The 20,318-nt window shown below is 41.3% G+C and overlaps 1 protein-coding gene across 7 annotated transcripts in view; it reads right to left on the bottom strand.

Annotated features, from left to right (window-relative positions):
- The window catches only part of ptprt (protein tyrosine phosphatase receptor type T), a 1,424,809-nt gene that overhangs the window by 21,674 nt on the left and 1,382,817 nt on the right, over window positions 1-20,318 (bottom strand). For all 7 annotated transcript variants that reach the window (XM_043710562.2, XM_043710557.2, XM_043710558.2 and 4 more), the window contains 2 exons: window positions 12,879-13,033; window positions 12,432-12,567 (listed from right to left, as the gene is read on the bottom strand). In XM_043710562.2, the coding sequence (XP_043566497.1) occupies window positions 12,432-12,567; window positions 12,879-13,033 (291 nt within the window). The remainder of the gene's footprint in view (window positions 1-12,431; window positions 12,568-12,878; window positions 13,034-20,318) is intronic.

Genomic DNA, 20,318 nt, shown 5'->3' with positions numbered 1-20,318 from the left:
CTAACATCAAATATTATCATTTTAAAATTATGACTTTAATTTAGAAAGAACTAATTCAGACACCATAATGGTCTAATGAATGGCCATGGTGTTCAAATTTTTCATCAAACTTATTATCGCCATCATTTGGGAAAATGTAAGCTAATAAGGAAAACCAGCTAGGATTCACTAAGGCTGAATCTTGTTTTAACTAACTTGCTGGAGTTTTTTGACGAGGTAACAGAGTCATTTATGTGGTGTACATGAATTTTCAGAAGGCATTTGGTCCAGTGTCCCCAGCTGACAAGTGTGGTCAAGTGGATCGAAAAGAACAGTAGAAACATGGGTATGAATTGGCCGAGTGACGGGATACAGAAGTGAATTGATAACGTTTGGACTCGTTAGGCATGCTTGTAGCAGGGTTCCTTAAAATTGGCGGTGGGACCTTTGCTCTTCCTGATATATATTAGTATATATATATAAATATAATCTCAATGAAACAGTGAGGACGATAGTGTAGAGCTTCAAAAGGACTTAGACAAGTCGATGAGCAGATCAAATTTAACACTGAGAAGTGTGAAGCATGTCATTTTGATAGGAAGAATGTGGAGTGAGAATATAAAACAAAAGGTACAGGTGAGAGTCTTCTTTAGCTGGAGTCAAAACATTAACTGTTCTCTCCACAGATGGTACAAGACCCGCTAAGTTTCTCCAGCACTTTCTGCCTTTGTGGCTTGTTTTAACATTTACAAAATGTTCCTCAGCCAAGTATTTCCAAGATTTAATAGAAGTGATATGTTTAAGTAGCCATACACACATTCTGGGGCCATTTGTGCAAGCTTCTGATGATGGCTGAGAAAGCTGAAGTTTTAGGAAAACGTGGCTGCTTCTGACATGCAAGTTAGCAAAAGATATAAATACAAAGAGTGTCTAAACACAAATATACATTCGTGTATTGTTAAACTAACAAACAATGCATGTACATTATAGTAGAAAAATCAAAATATGGAAATTTTAGCATCAACTGCCAGTTGTATTTACAATCATGGTGTTACCCACTACAATGGTATCTCTCAATTTCTGTGCCCCAGTTCATTCTAGCCACCAGCAAAGATTTTGCAAGCTTCAGTCAGTCTGGATTGTGTAATGCCAATCCTTAGTTAATTGATATAATGACAAACATGCAGATGAAATATTTACTTGCTTGAATGCAATGCAAGAATAGTAAGGGTAAACCAGTTCTATAATTCAGCTGATTTTGCAAAGCTATTGATGCCAAATGAACACAAGACTGCTTGATTCCCAGCACCTTTTTACTAATGATTAGATTAGATTACTTACAGTGTGGAAACAGGCCCTTCGGCCCAACAAGTCCACACCGACCCGCCGAAGCGTAACCCACCCATACCCCTACATTTACCCCTTTACCTAACACTACGGGCAATTTAGCATGGCCAATTCACCTGACTTGCACATCTTTGGACTGTGGGAGGAAACCGGAGCCCCCGGAGGAAACCCACGCAGACACGGGGAGAACGTGCAAACTCCACACAGTCAGTCGCCTGAGTCGGGAATTGAACCCGGGTCTCTGGAGCTGCGAGGCAGCTGTGCTAACCACTGTGCCACCGTGCAGCCCACCAAATGATGAAGAATATTCTCCTGAGTCTGGTGATACTATCCAAATAGAGTGAACAAAGCTATCCACACATTTTGGTTTCAAGTTGATAAGTTCATCATGCATTACCAGTACAAACAAGACACTAAGACATACATTTTTCCTGATTTCTGCTTGCCCTGCCTCTACTCGTTCCTTATCTTCCATCATGTTCCTCCCGACACAGGATTCTGAGAATGATCTGACATAATGCCACAAATGCACTTGATAGTGGTACTGGGATTGATTTTGGGATATTGAGAATGGTGTTGTAGTCATCAATTACTGCATGTATACATGCAAGTCCATATCATGTATAAATGACCTAAGGGTTTCGGCTTAAAAGTTTCATAATTTTTCATTTGACTTGTATAAAAATCAACCTTAGTTTTTTTTAGGGATGAAAGCCCATAAACGAAAGAACCAAACATTTTGAGGTATGATATGCATGTACTTTTGAGGGAATGTATCTTGAATTTAACCTGATAAAGCATCAGCGTTCCAAAAGCTTGTGATTTCAAATAAACCTGTTATATTATAACCTGGTGTCAGGTGACTTACGACTTTGTTCACTCCAGTCCAACAGCAGCACCTCCACAAATAGAGACAAAGCAACTACTGCCCTTGAAACAGGAATGCATACCAAACAACATCAAGAAACGATGTTGAGACACAAAATGTCTAGTCAAGCTCCATGATTAGATAATGAGAATGACCAGCACATTGACACACAAAGTTAGTTGACATTCAGCACGGTGAACAAAAAAAAATTATATTGGGACAGTGGTAGCAAAAGAAGCTTTTGCCACTGAACAGATAAAATGCTCACAAATAAAACATCCATGCAACCAACATACAAAACTGGACATTCAGGTAGAAATGTCCTTTCACTTTTTACACTGAAACGTATGTACCTACAGAAGTTGCAAGCAATGATTTGTGCAACCATTGCAAAACTCACTGGGTACAGTCACAGAGATTCTAGCCCTTGTCTCAATTATACTGAAGTGTCACTACAAACACTCACCTTGGTTTCCCCAAATTTTTATGTTATGGACACCAGAGTTTCAGTGATCACAAGCCCACTAGTGTGCAAGGATCTGCCCTTGGTCACCACCTGTGGTATCATCAAGACAATGACAAGACCCACAGACCATGAGGAACACTATCAGAAACAATTTGGGTACATTTGGAGAAATCGACCCAATTCTGCATTGCTGACTATCAGCCAACAGGCAAGACAATGCTATCTGAACTGAGCAAGTGTACCCATTTACAACTTCCAATCATCATGGAGCAATGCAGCATTGTAATTTGGCAGGCAAGGCAAGCACAACCCACCCCCAGCCATCATATGTTAATACTCCAAAGCAGGGGAAGTTGAACAAGCCTTTGACTGGCATGCAGTAATGAATTACACAACCTGAATGACATCAGGAATCCAGCAAAAAATGTTAGCATAGTCCAGAGCCAAGATTGTAGTAAGTATGAACACCAAATGCCATGACAATGCGAGTAAACTCATGCTAAATCAGGACAGTACTACAACCAAAACACAGAGACTTCTTCTTGCAATTAAAACAGTCTAATACACCACACAATTAAAGCAACCATTCTGAAAACATACAACAGCCTCCGGCAAAGATCACGTCCTGAGTCTGGATGGTCAAGAAAACTAATGCTACATTTCGAACACTTGTAGATTTATTGCTCTGTGTTAAAATACATTCAGACAATATTACTTTGATTAACTGTCACGTAAATAGTTTCATTCTTTAGAAATTATTTTGAAAGGAGGATCTTATGATTTGATGTGCATCAGTCTTTAAGGGACAGTATCTTAAACCACAGTGAATCATTATTAATCACAACAGCATGTTCTGTCTCACAGGAGTAACATGCTGAAAAACAAGTCCCTCTAATCCTGGGGTCAGCACAACTGTTAAAGATTTCAAAAGTATGCTAACTCATCTAGCCTTTTAAACCCAGTTTGACAAAGCACAGTTCAAGTTTCTGTATTTTACAAGAATTATAATTTATTGCAAATAGTAGATTCTAGCTATATGGTGGCATGGTGGCACAGTGCTGCTGCTGCTGCTGCTGGCACTACTGCTTCACAGTGCCAGAGACCCGGGCTCAATTCCTGCCTCAGGCAACTGTCTATGTGGAGTTTGCACATTCTCCCCGTGTCTGCGTGGGTTTCCTCCGGGTGCTCCGGTTTCCTCCCTCAGTCCAAAAATGTGCAGGTTAGGTGAATTGGCTGAGCTAAATTGCCCGTAGTGTTAGGCGTAGGGGAATGGGTCTGGGTGGGTTGCCCTTCGGAGGGTCGGTGTGGACTTGTTGGGCTGAAGGCCTGTTTCCACACTGTAAGTAATCAATCTATCTATAACAAATATGAACCATTGGCATATGACTCTGTACAAGTTAAAACTTGAATCCACTTATGATGTTATCCATCTACACACATACAGTAAAGATCATAGGTGATATGAGTGGAGGGAAAGACTGGGATTGTATTTTGATGGTCCTGTCCATAGGGTTTGCTGCGATGATCCTTTTGCTGATCAGAATACTGTTTCTCAGTCTTCCTTCTCCAGATACTTTCATCTGTTTGCAGGAGGTATAGGGTGATTGTATACACTTAGAAAGGTATCTGACTTGTTCATTGAAAGTCACAGCTTACAGCAATTGATGAGGGAGAATAAATTGGTAACCTTCAGGCATGAGGTACTTTTCACTGTTGAACAGAACCACAGCTCCTTCCTCTCTGGAGATTCAACAGTTTCTGCCCAAACATTCATGCTCCCAAACTGTTCAGCTACCTGGGAGCCAATCACATATTTATTGACAGGCAGGAAGTCTTTGTTATCAGTCTACACACTAGTTGCCAGTTAACTGTTGGTCAAAGGGCCATTTGTACATACCCACTGGCTCAAGCTTATCAATAACAAGAATTCCACTACTGTTTGAACAAGTAGCTGTGTAAACAACACTGACAATTCATGTCAGATTACTCACTTTTAAAAATGCAGCATTCCTTTAACAATCCTTAGTTTTTAAATCATGTCCTTTTTATTATTTTCATCCACAATCAAAAATATAGAAACAATAAAGAAAGAATGGCTTTACATTACAATGTATTAGTGCTATATGTCTGAAGTAACAATGCCAGGAATGTCCTATTGGCATGATTGCTGGACTGTTAGTCCAGAGTCCTGGGTAATGCTGTGGGATCCTGGATTCAAATCCCGTTACAGGCGGATGGTGGAATTTAAATTCAATGAAGAAAGATCTGGAATTAAGTGTCTAATGATGACCATTGTTGATTGTTGGGGAAAAACCCATCTGGTTCACTAATACCCTTTAGGGAAGGAAACTGCTACCCTTATCTGGTCTGGTCTACATGTGACTCCAGACCTCAGCAATGTGGTTGACTCTTAACTATCCTCTGGGCAATTAGGAATGGACAATAAATGCTGGCCTAGCCAGAGATGCCCACATCCCATGAAGGAATCTTTTAAAAAACTTAGCTCCAAGTGAACATTATCTGTATCTAGTCATATCTTCAAATAAAGAACCCATGTTGTTTTTTCACCAATTTCCATGCGTGATTGGAAATCCTTAATCTGAAAGAAGATGGCAATACAAAATACAATACAGGAGATATTTAGACTGAAAATTGTCAAAGGACACCAAATCATTGTTAGCACTACAGACTTTCTAAGATAATAAAAGCCCCTTTGACGTGTAAAACCTGATCTTTCTTGATATCAAACAACCTGAAATCTGGAAAGTCTATGGATTGAATGAATTGAATGCTCTGATGGGTGAAGTTGCCGTTTTGTGAGTATGATAGGCTCACAGATCTGATCCAGAGAAACTGGGCAACAGTAAAGCTGCTACTTGATTCTGCTGCAAATCAAGGTGGTTCCAGCTTACAAGGAGAGGCTTCTTCTGAAATCTGCCTCCACCTCCATTCCTGCCTGAAGCTATGGAAAGGCCAAATTGGTAGGTTCTCTTTTACAGACTAAGTCCTCCATCACACGTTGCTGAAATTTTCCATGTTGGGTCCAGGTAAGAATTGAGCATTGAGGTCGAGCACTGCTTTGGTGAGGATGCTGCCATTAATGTTACTACAATGTTTTGTTTTTAAGCTTATTCTAAGGATTATGTAAAAAATGAAGACCAAATGAAGAACAACAGAACAGGAAAACAATGACTGCTGACATTTGAAAAGTAAACCTCCGTGATTTAAATTTTGTGTCTTGGTTTGATCCTGGGACAACTTTTTTTGGATAGCACAGAAAGTTTTCTTTTTGTCTTTGTTTCATGCTCTGTGGGGTGAAATTAAGCTCATACAACCCCTCAAAATATTCTTCATGCAGAAATCAATCTTTAAATTTTCATTGGAAGAAGTGGCCTGAAAATTTGATTATTGCATGCATTTACACAGTAATTTTAATGGTCAGATCGTTATGTCTGTCGTGAATCAATTGTTAATCTCTGTATTATAGTTTACTCACACGTACACCAACAGAGAGCTCTCTGCTGGGATTATTAAGTCAGAAAATAGCAAACATATTCAGCAAACATAATTCATACAATATGGCGGTTATGGAATAAACTTCAATGATCATTGCTTATTAAAATTAGACAAGTAGGGGAAGGCACTGGCCTAGTGGTATTATCACCGGACTGTTAATCCAGAGGGACAGATGCTGGAGATCAGATTTGAGAGTGTGTTGCTGGAAAAGCACAGCAGGTCAGGCAGCATCTGAGGAGCAGGAGAATCGATGTTTTGGGCCAGACCTCTTCATCAGAAATAGGGAATGGCTCCTGTCCGAAACATCGATTTTCCTGCTCCCCGGATGCTGCCTGACCTGCTGTGCATTTCCAGCAGCACACTCTCAACTGTTAATCCAGAGACCCAGGGACTCTAGGGACCTGAGTTCGAATCCTGCCACAGCAGATCATGGAATTTGAATTCAACAACAAATCTGGAATTAAGAGTCTAATGATGAAAAAACCCAACTGGTTCATTAATGTCCTTCAGGGAAGGAAACTGTCATCCTTACTTGGTCTGGCCAACATGTGACTCCAGACCCACAGCAATGTTGTTGACTCTTAGGGATGGTCAATAAATGCTGACCTAGCCAGTGACTTCCTCATCCCATGAATGAAGAAAACAAAATTGTGTTGCATTATTGCATCTCACGTGTATATTTTCATCCAGTCAAAAAGACTATAATTTCCTTATCATTGTTTCTGCACATTATTATTCAGTCTGATGCCCTGGTGGTTACAACCAATAAAAATCTTGCATTTATACATGATTTGGAGGTGCCATTGTTGGACTGGGTGGACAAAGTTAAAAATCACACAACACCAGGTTATAGTCCAACAGGTTTATTTGGAAGCACTAGCTTTCAAGGTGCTGCCTCTTCATCAACCACCTGATGAAGGAGCAGCACTCCAAAAGCTAGTACTTCTAAACAAACCTGTGGGACTATAACCTGGTGTTGTCTGATTTTTAACTTTGCATTTATGTAGTGCTTTATCCTATTATTAGCTAACCTCACAGCTCTTCACACAATGAATTTACTTTTCTGAAGTTGATTGTCCATTATTATATTGATGCTACAGTGTAAGTAAATGTAACTGCCATTGGCTGTCAGCAATGTTCTGAGGACAGCAATGATTTGAGTGGTTAGTTATTGTATTTGTTGGTGATATTGATTAAAGGTAGCAAATATGTCTGGATAGCCTAGAAACTCCCCTTATTTTACACAAATGTTCAAGATATAAAATCTGCATAAGTATCATATGTGAAGGATATTGATGTTGCCAGGATTGGAGGATTTGAGCTATAGGGAGAGGTTGAATAGGCTGGGACTGTTTTCCCTGGAGCATCGGAGGTTGAGGATTGACCTTATGGAGGTTAATAGAATCATGAGGGGCATGGATAGGATAACTAGACAAAGTCTCTTCCCTGGGGTGGGGGAGTCCAGAACTAGAGGGCATAGGTTTAGGGTGAGGGGGGAAGATATAAAAGAGACCTAAGGTGAACTTTTTCACGCAGAGGGTGGTACATGAATGGAATGAGTTGCCAGAGGAAGTGGTGGAGGCTGGTACAATTACAACATTTAAAAGGCACCTGGATGGGTATATGAGTAGGAAGGGTTTGGAGGGATATGGGCTGAATGCTGGGAGGTGGGACCATCAAACCAAAAATCTGGGTCTGCTACGTAGATGACACCTTTGTCATCACAAAACGAAACAAGATAGAAGAGACATTTAACATCATCAACAACACCCTCACAGGCATAAAGTTCACCAAGGAGGAAGAAACCGAGAACAAACTCGCATTCCTGGACGTCACAGTCGAAAGAACGGATAACGGAGAACTACAAACCTGCATATACAGAAAACCGACAAACACTGACCAAATACTTAACTACACCAACAACCATCCCAACACACACAAAAACGAAGCTGTATCAGAACATTATTCCAACGAGCCACCACACACTGCAGCACAGACGAACTTCAGAAAACAGAGAAGAACCACCTATACAACGTATTCAAGAAGAACGGATACTCAAAAAATACAGTCCGCAGATTCCTCAAGAACAAACCACGACAAGCAGACTAAACACAGCCAGAAACCCTAACCACCTTACCATACATCAAAGAAGTTTCAGAAAAGACAGCCAGACTACTAAGACCCCTCGGAATCCTAGTAGCACACAAACCCACCAACAATCTCAAACAAAAACTAACAAACTTAAAAGACTCAGTACATCCCATGGACAAAACCAACATCGTCTACAAAATTCCTTGCAAGGACTGCCAGAAACACTACGTAGGACAAACAGGAAGAAAGTTAGCCACCAGGATACACGAACACCAGCTAGCCACAAAAGGACACGACCCTCTCTCCCTCATAGCCCTACACACGGAGGAAAAAAACCACCATTTCGACTGGACATCACATCTATCCTGGGACAGGCTAAGCAAAGACATGCCAGAGAATTCCTAGAGGCCTGGCACTACAACACCATAAACAAACACATAGATCTAGATACCATCTATCAACCCCTCAGAAAATTAACAGGAAATGACATCACCACAAACCCCAGGAACCCCATCCAGGAGAAAGATATAAATAGAAAGCAGGAGACAACAACTTCACTTCACTTGGAGGTCACCACTGATGATGTTACCTAGCCAGGTAATGAAACGTCTGGATATCAAACCTTCAGCTCAGTGAGCAAACCTACACCCTAGATGGGACCAGATTCAGTTGGGATTTCTAGTCAGCACAGGCAAGTTGGACCAAAGGGGCTGTTTCTGTGCTGTACATCTCTATGACTCAATGACTCTATGTACCTTCAATAGTGCAGCAAACATGAAATATTATTCTAGAATGTATTCAAATCCTGACTCAGATAATTCACAGGTGGAATGAGCATGAAGAGAGTGGTCTTCACATTCCTTGCGACATTTGTGTTTGATAACCTAGTATGCACAGAATGTTACAACACCTAAGGAGTTGAAGATGTTACATTGAGATAAGGAACAAGCAGCCTCAGGGACACCAACAGCAAGAATCCCCCAGAACCACCAGCTCAATCAGCAATATTTGTTGAAAGTAAAAGATAAAACACTTTGCTTTGTTTTACAGCATACCCAAAGGCAGCAGGTACGAACTAGTAAGGATTGTCCTTAAGGAGGAGATAGTGCTGGCAAAGTTTGGCCAACTATTGCTGGTACAATGCCCAGAAGCTGAAATGATAGAAACTGATGGTATCCTCTTCTTGCTCATGGTTCTCACATCCCACTATTTCAAAAGATTTTTTAACATAGAAAATTCACAGGATTGTGGGCATTGCAGACAAGAACAACATTACTGTGCGTCTGGAGTTACATGTAGGTCTGATCAGGTAAGGATGACAGTCTCCTTCCCTAAAGGACATTAGTGAACCAGATGGGATTTTTTTCTGACAAACAACAATGAAATCACAGTTATCATTAGACTCCGAATTCCTGACCATTGTTAAATTCAAATTCCATCACCTGTTCTGGCAGAAGGGTCTTCAGAACATTACCTGGCTCTTCAGACCATTATCTGGATCTCTAGAACATTACTTGAATCTCTAGAACATTATCTGGGTCTCTAGAACATTACCTGGGTCTCTAGATTAACAGTCCAGTAATAATACCAGTAGATCATTGCCTCACATTTCTCTAACTTTCTGCACATCCCTCACCATAACCTATGCTTGTCAGTTCCTCAGAGACGGTTGGTTCTGCTATAACGCGTGTTTCTTCAACTCAAATTGGCTTGCAGGACGTGAATTTTCCTTACCTGCATTGGTTCCAACCCCATTCGTTTAAATAGTGCAGCTATTGTGTGATTTTCCTCTCATGTGAGATCGCTGAGAATGGACCTATCATGTTACATCAGAACTGACTGTACTCATGTCAAGTCAACATGGCTAAAGAGATTTGTATCAAAATGGACTTGTACAGTTGTCCAACACTTTGCTAGCAAGAAAAGCATGTTGGTGAATGAGAAATGGGATGGCCAGAAAAGGGATGTCAAGGTTGGTCCTCCTGCTACTCCTCAACCTATGTTAAAGGCATTCGTCTTATGATCTGCATGAAGTAACTACTATGCTTTTCAATAAGTGTTCTCCTGAGTGTTACAGGACTTCCTCAGTGCTATTCAACAATGGGAGCACTGTTGCAGCATATCAATGATCTTCTCTAACTCATAACTTTTACTGGTGTGGATTCACTTTATTTATACTGCCTACTTTGTGTGAGTGGTATACCAGAGTTATCAGGTCATAGAAAGTGAGGACTGCAGATGCTCGAGATCAGATTTGAGAGTATGATGCTGGAAAAGCACAGCAGGTCAGGGAGCATCCGAGGAGCAGGTGAATCGACGTGCTATGCCTTTTCAGCACCACACTACCAGAGTTATCAGCCTTGTTGTCAACAGACAGCCTTTTAACATACAGTATAGCCACTGGTTTGATGTGGTAAATGTCACAGTGGGCTGATACAGAATGATGCCACTTGACTGCTACCAGAAACCATAGTATTGACTTGCATGATTCACTGCAATGGCTCGCACACCAGTTGGATACTGAGAAAGTGGAATCCCTTTCTGATGGGATTAAATCTCAAGATGGCCATGTAATGTTCATGAAGAGATATGCATGCAGTCATTCACACCCTCTCCCGTAGGGAGGTTTGCAATTGCTGCAAAATCACATGCTTGTCTTGTCTTCTGATTACTAATACAAAAGAATGAAATTTAATCATTGAGAATATTGGAGACCCAACCTTATGAAGCAATAATATGCAGCTTAATGTGAGATGTTGTGAACAATGTCCTATAGGAACCTAGACAAATAAAAGCTAATGGTCATGGTCACCTCCATCGTGGCTGGTAATGCTTTCCTCGTCCTATTCTGAGTTGTAGTTGTAATTCAGCAGGTTGAAGATTTCAGTGAAAATGCCTTTAGTGAAGTACAAACTTCTATGTATTACTTCTCACTGACATTCAGTTAAGACAACTGCTCCCTATTGTAGCTGGATATCGCTGACTTTAAAGAACCCTTCCTGCCCTCATCCTCTTCCAGCTGTTTCCTCCCCTCCTGTGTCACCTCTGTTTATGTTCCCAGTCATATTGTCCAAGGAGAATGCCTATTACAGCACCCTGGTCTGGGGACAGCTAGTTTGCACGGAATGCTTGAAGTCAGAATCAAGTCCTTCAGTACATGCCATACCAGTCCCTTTCATTTTTTTTTTCTAAAACACAAGAAAGCACCAAACATTTATATAATACTAACTCTAGACAGCATGAATCATTCAATAATCAACCCAAATATGGTGAAAATCCTTGATAATATCACTGGTATGGTGGTTCACCCTGCCATGTTATATTGTAATGTATGACGTAAATGTACCAATCCTATGACTCGGATATTATACACGCAGGTGTGTCTGAGAACAGAGTCATGGGACAACTACATCACATCCTGTCTCAATGGTAGCAGTTTATGATGGTTCCATTGAAGTACATGTACATCATTCCACAACTGCTGATGAACGTACGTTCAGCTGAACATAGTGTTAGTTGGATCATTCAGCCCCAAAATGGTGGCACTGGTGTCAAATCAGCAGTGCACCTCATGATCTGCCTACTCTGAATATACCCAACAAATGTTCACTTTGTACCCCTCATCGACACAGCAATCCAGCCCAACCCACACCAGAGATGAAAAGCTAGCATCTACCAGCTTGAAGACCACCCATGTTTGCAAAGAAAATCTGGCATCATGCATCTGAATTTTGTGTTGCATATATTTTGGCACATTCAAGTGATGGTTTTCTGAGGTTGCACTGAAGAGTTTCCTTTGCAAGCTGAGCATATCAGAATATTGTTGAGAAACAAATGGTGAATATATCTTATGTAGCCATGAATTTCCAATGTGCATGGCTGGGTGCATGGCTCCTGCTGGCTGTAGGAACTTGATAAACGTATTCCTGGAATAGAGCTTTTGGAGTTATGTCACAGATTAATTTGAATGGACTGCAAACTCTTTTGTTTTCTGTTAAAATGCAATTCAATTAGTATTTCTATTCCTGAAAGTGATAAAATATATTCTCAACATTTACCAGATAAATCAAAGGAGTAAGCTTTACAGGACACATTGAAAATGCAAAATAAAAGAGAAAATCTTAAGGCAGTAAAACCAAAATTAATAAATCATATGATCAATACCTCTGTCTGTACCATGTTGACCCTTTGTGAACGAAGCTCTCTGACACAATTGTAAACGTCCACGACACCTTCACTTTCTGCCATATCAAGCATGATGTCAATGGCAATAAAGCAGCCAGTCCTCCCTGCACCAGCACTAAAACAGGGAAATATTAAAATAATGATGGAACATGAACACACTGCTTGAAGTAATCTGATAGTCCAATGATAATGCTCATTGAGATAATGAGATTATATGTTTTTTTCTAACTGCATCAAAATACAACACTATTCAGAGACATTCAAGACATTTTTAGTTTTTCTATTTGCTGCAGTAATGTTAATCCTCAATGGAGTTGCAAGTTTACTGCAAACAGTACAAAAATGGTGATAAGCATTAACTAAGTAACAAATGGAACACTTGCATGCCAAGTGATGAATAAAATGCGTACTGTGACAATGACATACCTGCAATGTACTATAACAGGACCAACATCAGCTGGGTTCAGGAACTTTACTTGTCTTACAAATCCCAATAACCCCGTCGCATAGCATGGTACTCCATGATCAGGCCAGCTGGTAAAGTGGAACTGTCTAATCTCTCGAATTTCATGATTACCTTTCTATAAAGAGAATAAATTGAAAAGACATTTTCATGTTGTAAAAGGAAAAGATCTTCTCCTACTTATTTCATAAAACACATTTATGTGGACACATAAAAAGAATAAGTGAAAATCTAGGAGCATACAGGATTGGAAAATAACGTAGCAGTTCATGGAGCCAGTTGTAATGTTCGTTCTTGAATGTATATTTCTGCTACAAAACTAGCAGTGAAAACCAGGTTATTCCTGAGTTGGCTAGCAAACCCACAATGGTAGTCTTGTCCCTAAGCAGCACACTAAATAGGTTACCATATGCAGTCTTCCAGTATTTGTTTACCACGTTAGTTTTTAAAGGGTTCTGATGAAAGGTATGGATCTGAAATGTTAACTCTGTTTTTATTTAGAGATGACACCAGACCTGCTGAGTATTAGCAGAATTTTGCTTTTATTTTAGATTTCAGCATCCACAGTTTTGTCAGAGAACTAGCAACTCTGTCCTTCCAGTACACACCATATGTCTCACATGACATTGTATTCATTAATTAGTGTGTAAGCACTTATTTATCCTCAATAATGTCTCAAAAAGGATTATCAACATTGTGAATGATAATTCTTTGTTATGAGTTTTCAAATGCTTGTCGTGATGAACTTATTTTATTTTGAATTTTAAATTTCCTCATCACTTTCTCTTCTCCAGTCTGAGAATACGCATTTGCTTTCCGAAGGATGTTTACTTTCACATTACAAGTAAAGCAACATACACGGTGCCATAATTTCCTACCCAAGTATTGTTTTGTGGGCAACAATGTTGGAGTCTAGATATGGTGAACAGTTCACTAAACAGCAAACACTGCGGCACTCTGTCTCATCTCACACAATATTGCCTGGATAAACAGTGATTGAGCCTTGTGGAAAATGAGGACTGCAGATGTTGGAGATCAGTGTCAAAACATATGATGCTGGAAAAGCACAGCCAGTCAGGCAGCATCCGAGGAGCAACAGAATCAATGCTTCAGGCATAAGCCCTTCATTAGAAATGAATGTGGGGGGGTCTGAGAGATAAATGGGACTGGTGTGCGGCTGGGGAGAAGCTAGCTGGGAATGCGATAGGTAGATCAAGATGGAGGGTTAGATCCGGGATAAGGTGGGGGGAGGGGAGATGAGGAAACTGATGAAATAGACAATGATGCTAGCTGGTTGGAGGGTCCCTTGGTGGAAAATGAGGTGTTCTTCTTCCAGGCATTGGGTAGCTTGGATTTGGTGTTGGAGGAAACTCAGGACTTGCATGTCCTTGGCAGAGTAGGAGGGAGAGTTGAAGTGGTCAGCCACAGGGTGGTGGGGTTGTTGGGTGCGTGTGTCCTGGAGATGTTCTCTGAACCATTCTGCAAGTTGGCATCCTGTGTCGCCAATGTAGAGGAGACCACATCAAGAGCAACGGACACAGTAGGTCAGCAGCCCCCACCTTCATCTACTTATCACCTTTCAAGCAACCTTCCCCCACCTCCACCCCTCTCCCATTTATCTCTCAGACCCCTTGCCCCCAGCCCCTTTCCCCCACCACATTCCTGATGAAGAGGTTATGCCTGAAATGTCAACTCTCCTGCCACTTGGATGCTGCCTGAGCTGCTGTGCTTTTCCAGCGCCACACTTTTTGATACTGATTGAGCCTTTACAGGCAATCACCTGATTGAAGTAGAAGCAATTATAGATAACATAAACACAACATAACATGGACTAAACTCGATACCAAAGTAACTTTAGCATTTTGTAACAACCCAGTCATCACTTCACATATTTCAGGAACCTCAGCCGAAATTTGGCCAACGTACAGATCATGGGTGTTAGCGTGTCTCGCAAATGAGTGGTGATTGTTCTTATATTGCAGAAAATAACAAAGCTAAACGTGGATGTTTCGGGTGCTCAATTCTGCTACTGAAGTTTTTGTATACTTCAAGTCATAAAAGTGATTTGAGCCAGTTTGAATTAGTATCTCTATTACCACTCAAACACCTAACTTGTGATTAAACCATTTTAAAAAAGAATGTTTATTGGGTTTGTCATTTTCTGCAATATAAGGATAATCACTAATAGTTTGTGATACACGATTACACCCATTATTTTGTGTTTATGCTGCCTATGGGTGCTTCTACTTTGACCAGATGATTGTCTGTAAAGGTTCAATCAGGCTGAGTGCTCATCCAGGGAATATGGTGTAATGTGAGGCAGAGTGCTGCAATGTTTGCTGTCCGGTGACCATGTTCACCATGCCAAGACTCCAACATTGTTGTCCACAAACCAATGCTTGGGTAGAAAATGATGGCACCGTGTATGTTGCTTTACTTGTAATGCGAAAGTAAACATTCTTCGGAAAGCAAATACATAATCTCAGACTGGAGAAGAGAAAGTGATGAGGAAATTTAAAATTCAAATTCAAATTCAAAATCATGAGATGTTTCTACAATGCAGGTAGGGAGAAACTGTTCATGGTTGAAGAAGGATTGGCACTGGAGACATGTGTTCTTTAATTCAAGGTAAAATGGAATAATTTGGAGAGGAAGTGTGGCCTACTATGAAATCTGTCTGGAGACTGGTTGGCACCAGAACAGAGATCTAGATTAAAATGTAATGAAAATAAGGAGATAATTTTAACACCTGCACACAAAGGAGGAAACAACGGGTCTTGCTGCACACTGACTCATAGACTCTCACAATTGGTCACAGAGATTTGGTGAATAACATCAAAAGGAAATAGAGTCACAGAGATGTACAACACAGAAACAGACACTTTGGTCCAACTTGTCCATGACGACCAGATGACGCAATCCAACCCAATTCCACCTACCAGCACCAAGCCCATATCCCTCCAAACTGTTCATATACCCATTCAGATGCCTTTTAAATATTGCAATTGTACCAACCTCCAACACTTCCTCTGGCAGCTCATTCCACTCATGTACCACTCTCTGCATGAAAAACTTGCCCCTTAGGTCTCTTTTATACCTTTTCCCTCTCACATTATACCTATGCCTTCTAGTTCTGGACTCCCCCAGGGAAAAGACTTTGTCTATTCATCCTATCCATGCCACTCATGAGTCTATTAACCTTTATAAGATCACCCCTCAACCTCCGACACGCCAAGGAAAACAGCCTTAGCCTATTCAACCTTCCCTATAACTCAAATCCTTCAACCCTGGCAATATACTTGTAAATCTTTTTTGGACCCTTCCAAGTTTCACAACAGCCTTCTGATAGGAAGGAGACCAGAATTGCACGCAATATTCCAAAAGTGGCCTAACCAATGTCCTGTACAGCCTCAACATAACCTCCCAACTCCTGTACTCAATACTCTGACCAATAAAGGAAAGCAAACCAAATGCCTTCTTCATTATCCTATCTACCTGAGACTCTACTTTCAAGGAACTATGAACCTGCACTGAACCAAGGTCTCTTTGTTCAGCAACATTCATTGGATCATACCATTAAGTGTGTAAGTCCTGCTAAGATTTGCTTTCCTAAAATGCAGCACCTCACATTTATCTAAATTAAACTCCATCTGCCACTCCTCAGCCCATTGACCCATCTGATCAAGATCCTCTTGTAATCTGAGGTAACCTTCTTTGCTGTCCACTACACCTCCAATATTGGCGTCATCTGCAAACTTATTAACGATACCTTTTATGCTCACATCCAAATCATTTATATAAATGACGAAAAGTAGTGGACCCAGCACTGATCCTTGTGGCGCTCCACTGGTCACAGGCCTCCAGTCTGAAAAACTATCCTCCACAACCACTCTCTATCTTCTACCTTTGAGGCAGTTCTGTATTCAAATGGCTAGTTCTCCCAGTATGCCATGCGATCTAACCTTGCTAGCCAGTCTCCCATGGGGTACCTTGTTGACTGCTTTACTGAAGTCCATACAGATCACATCTACTGCTCTGCCCTCATCAATCCTACTTCCTCAAAAAACTCAATAAAGTTTTTGAGACATGATACTAAAACAAATCAAAGAATTGCAATGCTGAAGATCTATGACATAAACAGAGATTGCTGAAGAAACTCAGCAAGTCTGGCAGCATCTGTTGAAAGAAAGCAGAGTTACCGTTTTAGGTCCAGTGATGACCCTTCTTCAGAAATGATAGTAGCTTGGAATAGACAATATTTATGCTGATGATAGGAGATGGGAGGGAAAAGGAATGAAGGGATAGGTGGCGATGGAGTTCAGAATGACATAAAGTTAGGCAGACAGTGGTATGAATTATAGCAAGTCAGGCAAGGTAAAGAGCTCATGATGGGGTGAATGAGGAGGTGAAAATGGGCTGGCTGTGCTGAAAGGAACCCATGTGATGACAGGGTCTGTTTGGGGGCAAGGGGAGAGCTGCAAAGGACATGGAGTGAAGTGTTTAGGTTTTAAAATTATTGAACTCAGTATTGAATCCTGGAGGTTACAGTGTCCCCAAAAGGAAGATGAGAGGCTACTCTTCCAGCTTGTACTGAAACTCGCTGAAGTACTGCAGCAGGCAGAGATGTTGGCTAGGGAGCACAGTGGTGGGTTGAAATGGCAGGTAAATACTGATATGTCAAGCAGAGGAAATGGACTGTTTTTCACCAAGATGAACAGACAAGGCATGTGGAAAATCAAGGAGTTATCTTATGACTGGATGTCTTTTTTGAAAAAAAGACTGAATGCCAAAACTTTTACAAAAACGAATCTTAAAGATTCAACTTGGTGGGGCCAGTGAGAGAAAATCCTGTTGGAAGCCTGAAGGAGATTGGAACTTCATAGACAAGACTACAACTCTATTAGAAGTGTTGTATGGTAGAAAAATGTGATGTGCGGTCTTTGATTGCATTGAGTAGTTAAAGCACCTTCTTTGCACTTTAGTCTAAGGTGCTTACCAAGCATCGCTTAGTTGATGTTATTGGGTCAGTTTAAATAGCGAAACATGGAATCTTGACAAAGGATTCTTTCTTTCAATTACTGGAAAATAATGTGCATAATCTTATACTGGTTTGAACAGCAAGGCTGCTGCTGAGATTTGTGGCAGAGTCAGAAGAGAAGTTTGACGAGACCTATCTTGACATCAGGAGCATGTTGCTCGATCTTTAATGCTGTTCTCAAATCACGAGGCATCAGAATTGCCAATTAAAGGGGATTATTTCTAGTTAAATGCCTTGTGAACAGCACAACCTGCCTCACTGGACTTCTATTTCCTATCTTGTCAAACACCCTAAACAAGCTCAATGTCAAGAAACCTTTACATAGAAATCAAAGCAGATTCCTGGCTACTTCTACTCACTGCTTGCTTCTTAAGATCTCCATGTTGGACACTGCGCACCAAAATCTCAAGGTGCAGTCAATAGGCATCAGCCATATGCACGCACATCCACAAACATTGGTATGCAACAAATGGGCAGCCTCTATAAATTCTCATGGCACATCTCGATCCATTACAGAACACCTCTGCACTTTAATGCAACACCTTGGGCTGCTCTGTCAACTATCATTGTAAAGCTGCAGCAAGGGGATAGTACTCAAGACCCACACACCCAGCTCCAGCACTGGACAGACTATATCTCTGGCCTGTTCATTTGCTGCCACAGTGCTCACTCATTTTGAGCCTAACTGGACATTCACAGCATCCCTGCCTTGCTGTGCCTTTGCATGCTTTGCCTCCTCAACCTGAGCTATGAGGCTCGTATTATTTCTGTCTTGCCTGTACAATCAGTGCAGACACAAAGCTCGGAAGCTTTTCATGGATGTCAGCACGCCTTCGCCAACTCAAGAGGGATGGTCTTCACTCAGGGGACTTGGCGCAGTTAGTCAAGGGCAGATCCAATACTAATCCAGAGACTTGGGCACAGCCCGTCAGCCTCTCAAAGTGGTTAAAGTTAGGATCCTCTCCACATAAGGAGTGAGAAGCCAAACATCAGGCAGCCTACCATGATCTCAACTCCTATTGCCTTACTGAGGGCTGCTTTCCTCCTGGAATGAGAAAGAGGCAGGTATTAAGGGATATAAATATGGTGGGCACAGCTGCAATTTTTGGTGCATGTGGGGAGATGTCCTGAGTGAGTGGGCAGTGCAAAGGGCATGTAGGGTGTGGGGTCACAGATTGTGGTGGGTGAAGCTAATTGAGGAAGATGAGAAAAGTGAAAGTAGGAGTGGTGGAGCACAAGCCTTGGTGGGATATGATTATAGTGGCAGACATAGAGTGAGTGTGAGGTATCAGAGAGAAAGTAATGATACTGGTAGGGTGGAGGAGTGCTGGGCATTCCTTCAGGAAGCTGACCATGCATGACCCCACATGGCATCCTCGGACCAGGTTGGCATGTTGTGAGCAGTCCACTGCTGTTCCCAGAGGAGGAAGACATCTTATGTCTGCATCACTCCATCTATCAGGTCTCTACACACAAAGCAGGGTGACAGTTTCTCCCTGTCTGCTAGGTCCAGGGCAAATGTTAAGAACCATGCCAGGTAGCTCCGACTGACAGTGCCTTCTCTGGGTACACAATGGGTTGTAAAGGTGGCACAGGCATAAGGGATGCTGGTGTTTTGGCAGATATCCAGTGACTGTCATGTCATTCCAGGATTGGTGTGTGGTAAAGTGGGGAAGAATCCGAGGTGAGGGCCTTCATAAGGGCAGATGTCATCAGTGAGGCACATTTGGTGAAATATGGCAAGAAAATCTTCTCAAAGTCATGGTGCGAATCCCTTTGAATAACTCAATGTAACTTGCACCAAAAAAAAGGACACGATCAGCTTGATATCTCTATTTTTCAAAAAAGTCTGTAAACAAATCTTAACAGTAGAGAGTGGTTAGAAACTGGAATTCAGTGCTTAAGAGTGTGGTAGAGTATTGATAAGAGAATTATCAAATATCAGACTAAGAGAATTATCTGAGAAAGAATGGCAGTGACAAGGTAGGAGAACACGAGTGGAGAGGAACGAGCGAATTAGCACAGATACAGCAGACTGAATCACCCTCCACTGTGCAGTAACCATTCTATAATTCTCTGATGAATGAAATATGTGAAGACTCATAGAGTCATAGAGATGTACAGCAGGAAACAGACCCTTCGGTCCAACTAGTCCATGCCGACCAGATATCCCAACCTAATCTAGTCCCATTTGCCAGTACCCGGCCCATATCCCTCTATTCCCTTCCGATTCATATACCCATCCAGATGCCTTTTAAGTGTTGCAATTGTACCTGCTTCCACCACTTCCTCTGGCATCTCATTCCATACACATACCATCCTCTGTGTGAAAAAGTTGCCTCTTGGGTCTCTTCTTTATCTTTCA

This window comes from Chiloscyllium plagiosum, unplaced genomic scaffold (assembly GCF_037043375.1).
Source record: "Chiloscyllium plagiosum isolate Xiang-an unplaced genomic scaffold, Cpla_swu_hap1 HiC_scaffold_15, whole genome shotgun sequence".
Classification (NCBI taxonomy): domain Eukaryota; kingdom Metazoa; phylum Chordata; class Chondrichthyes; order Orectolobiformes; family Hemiscylliidae; genus Chiloscyllium; species Chiloscyllium plagiosum.
Note: the sequence above shows the minus strand (reverse complement) of the source record. Positions and strands in the feature narration are given on the sequence as shown.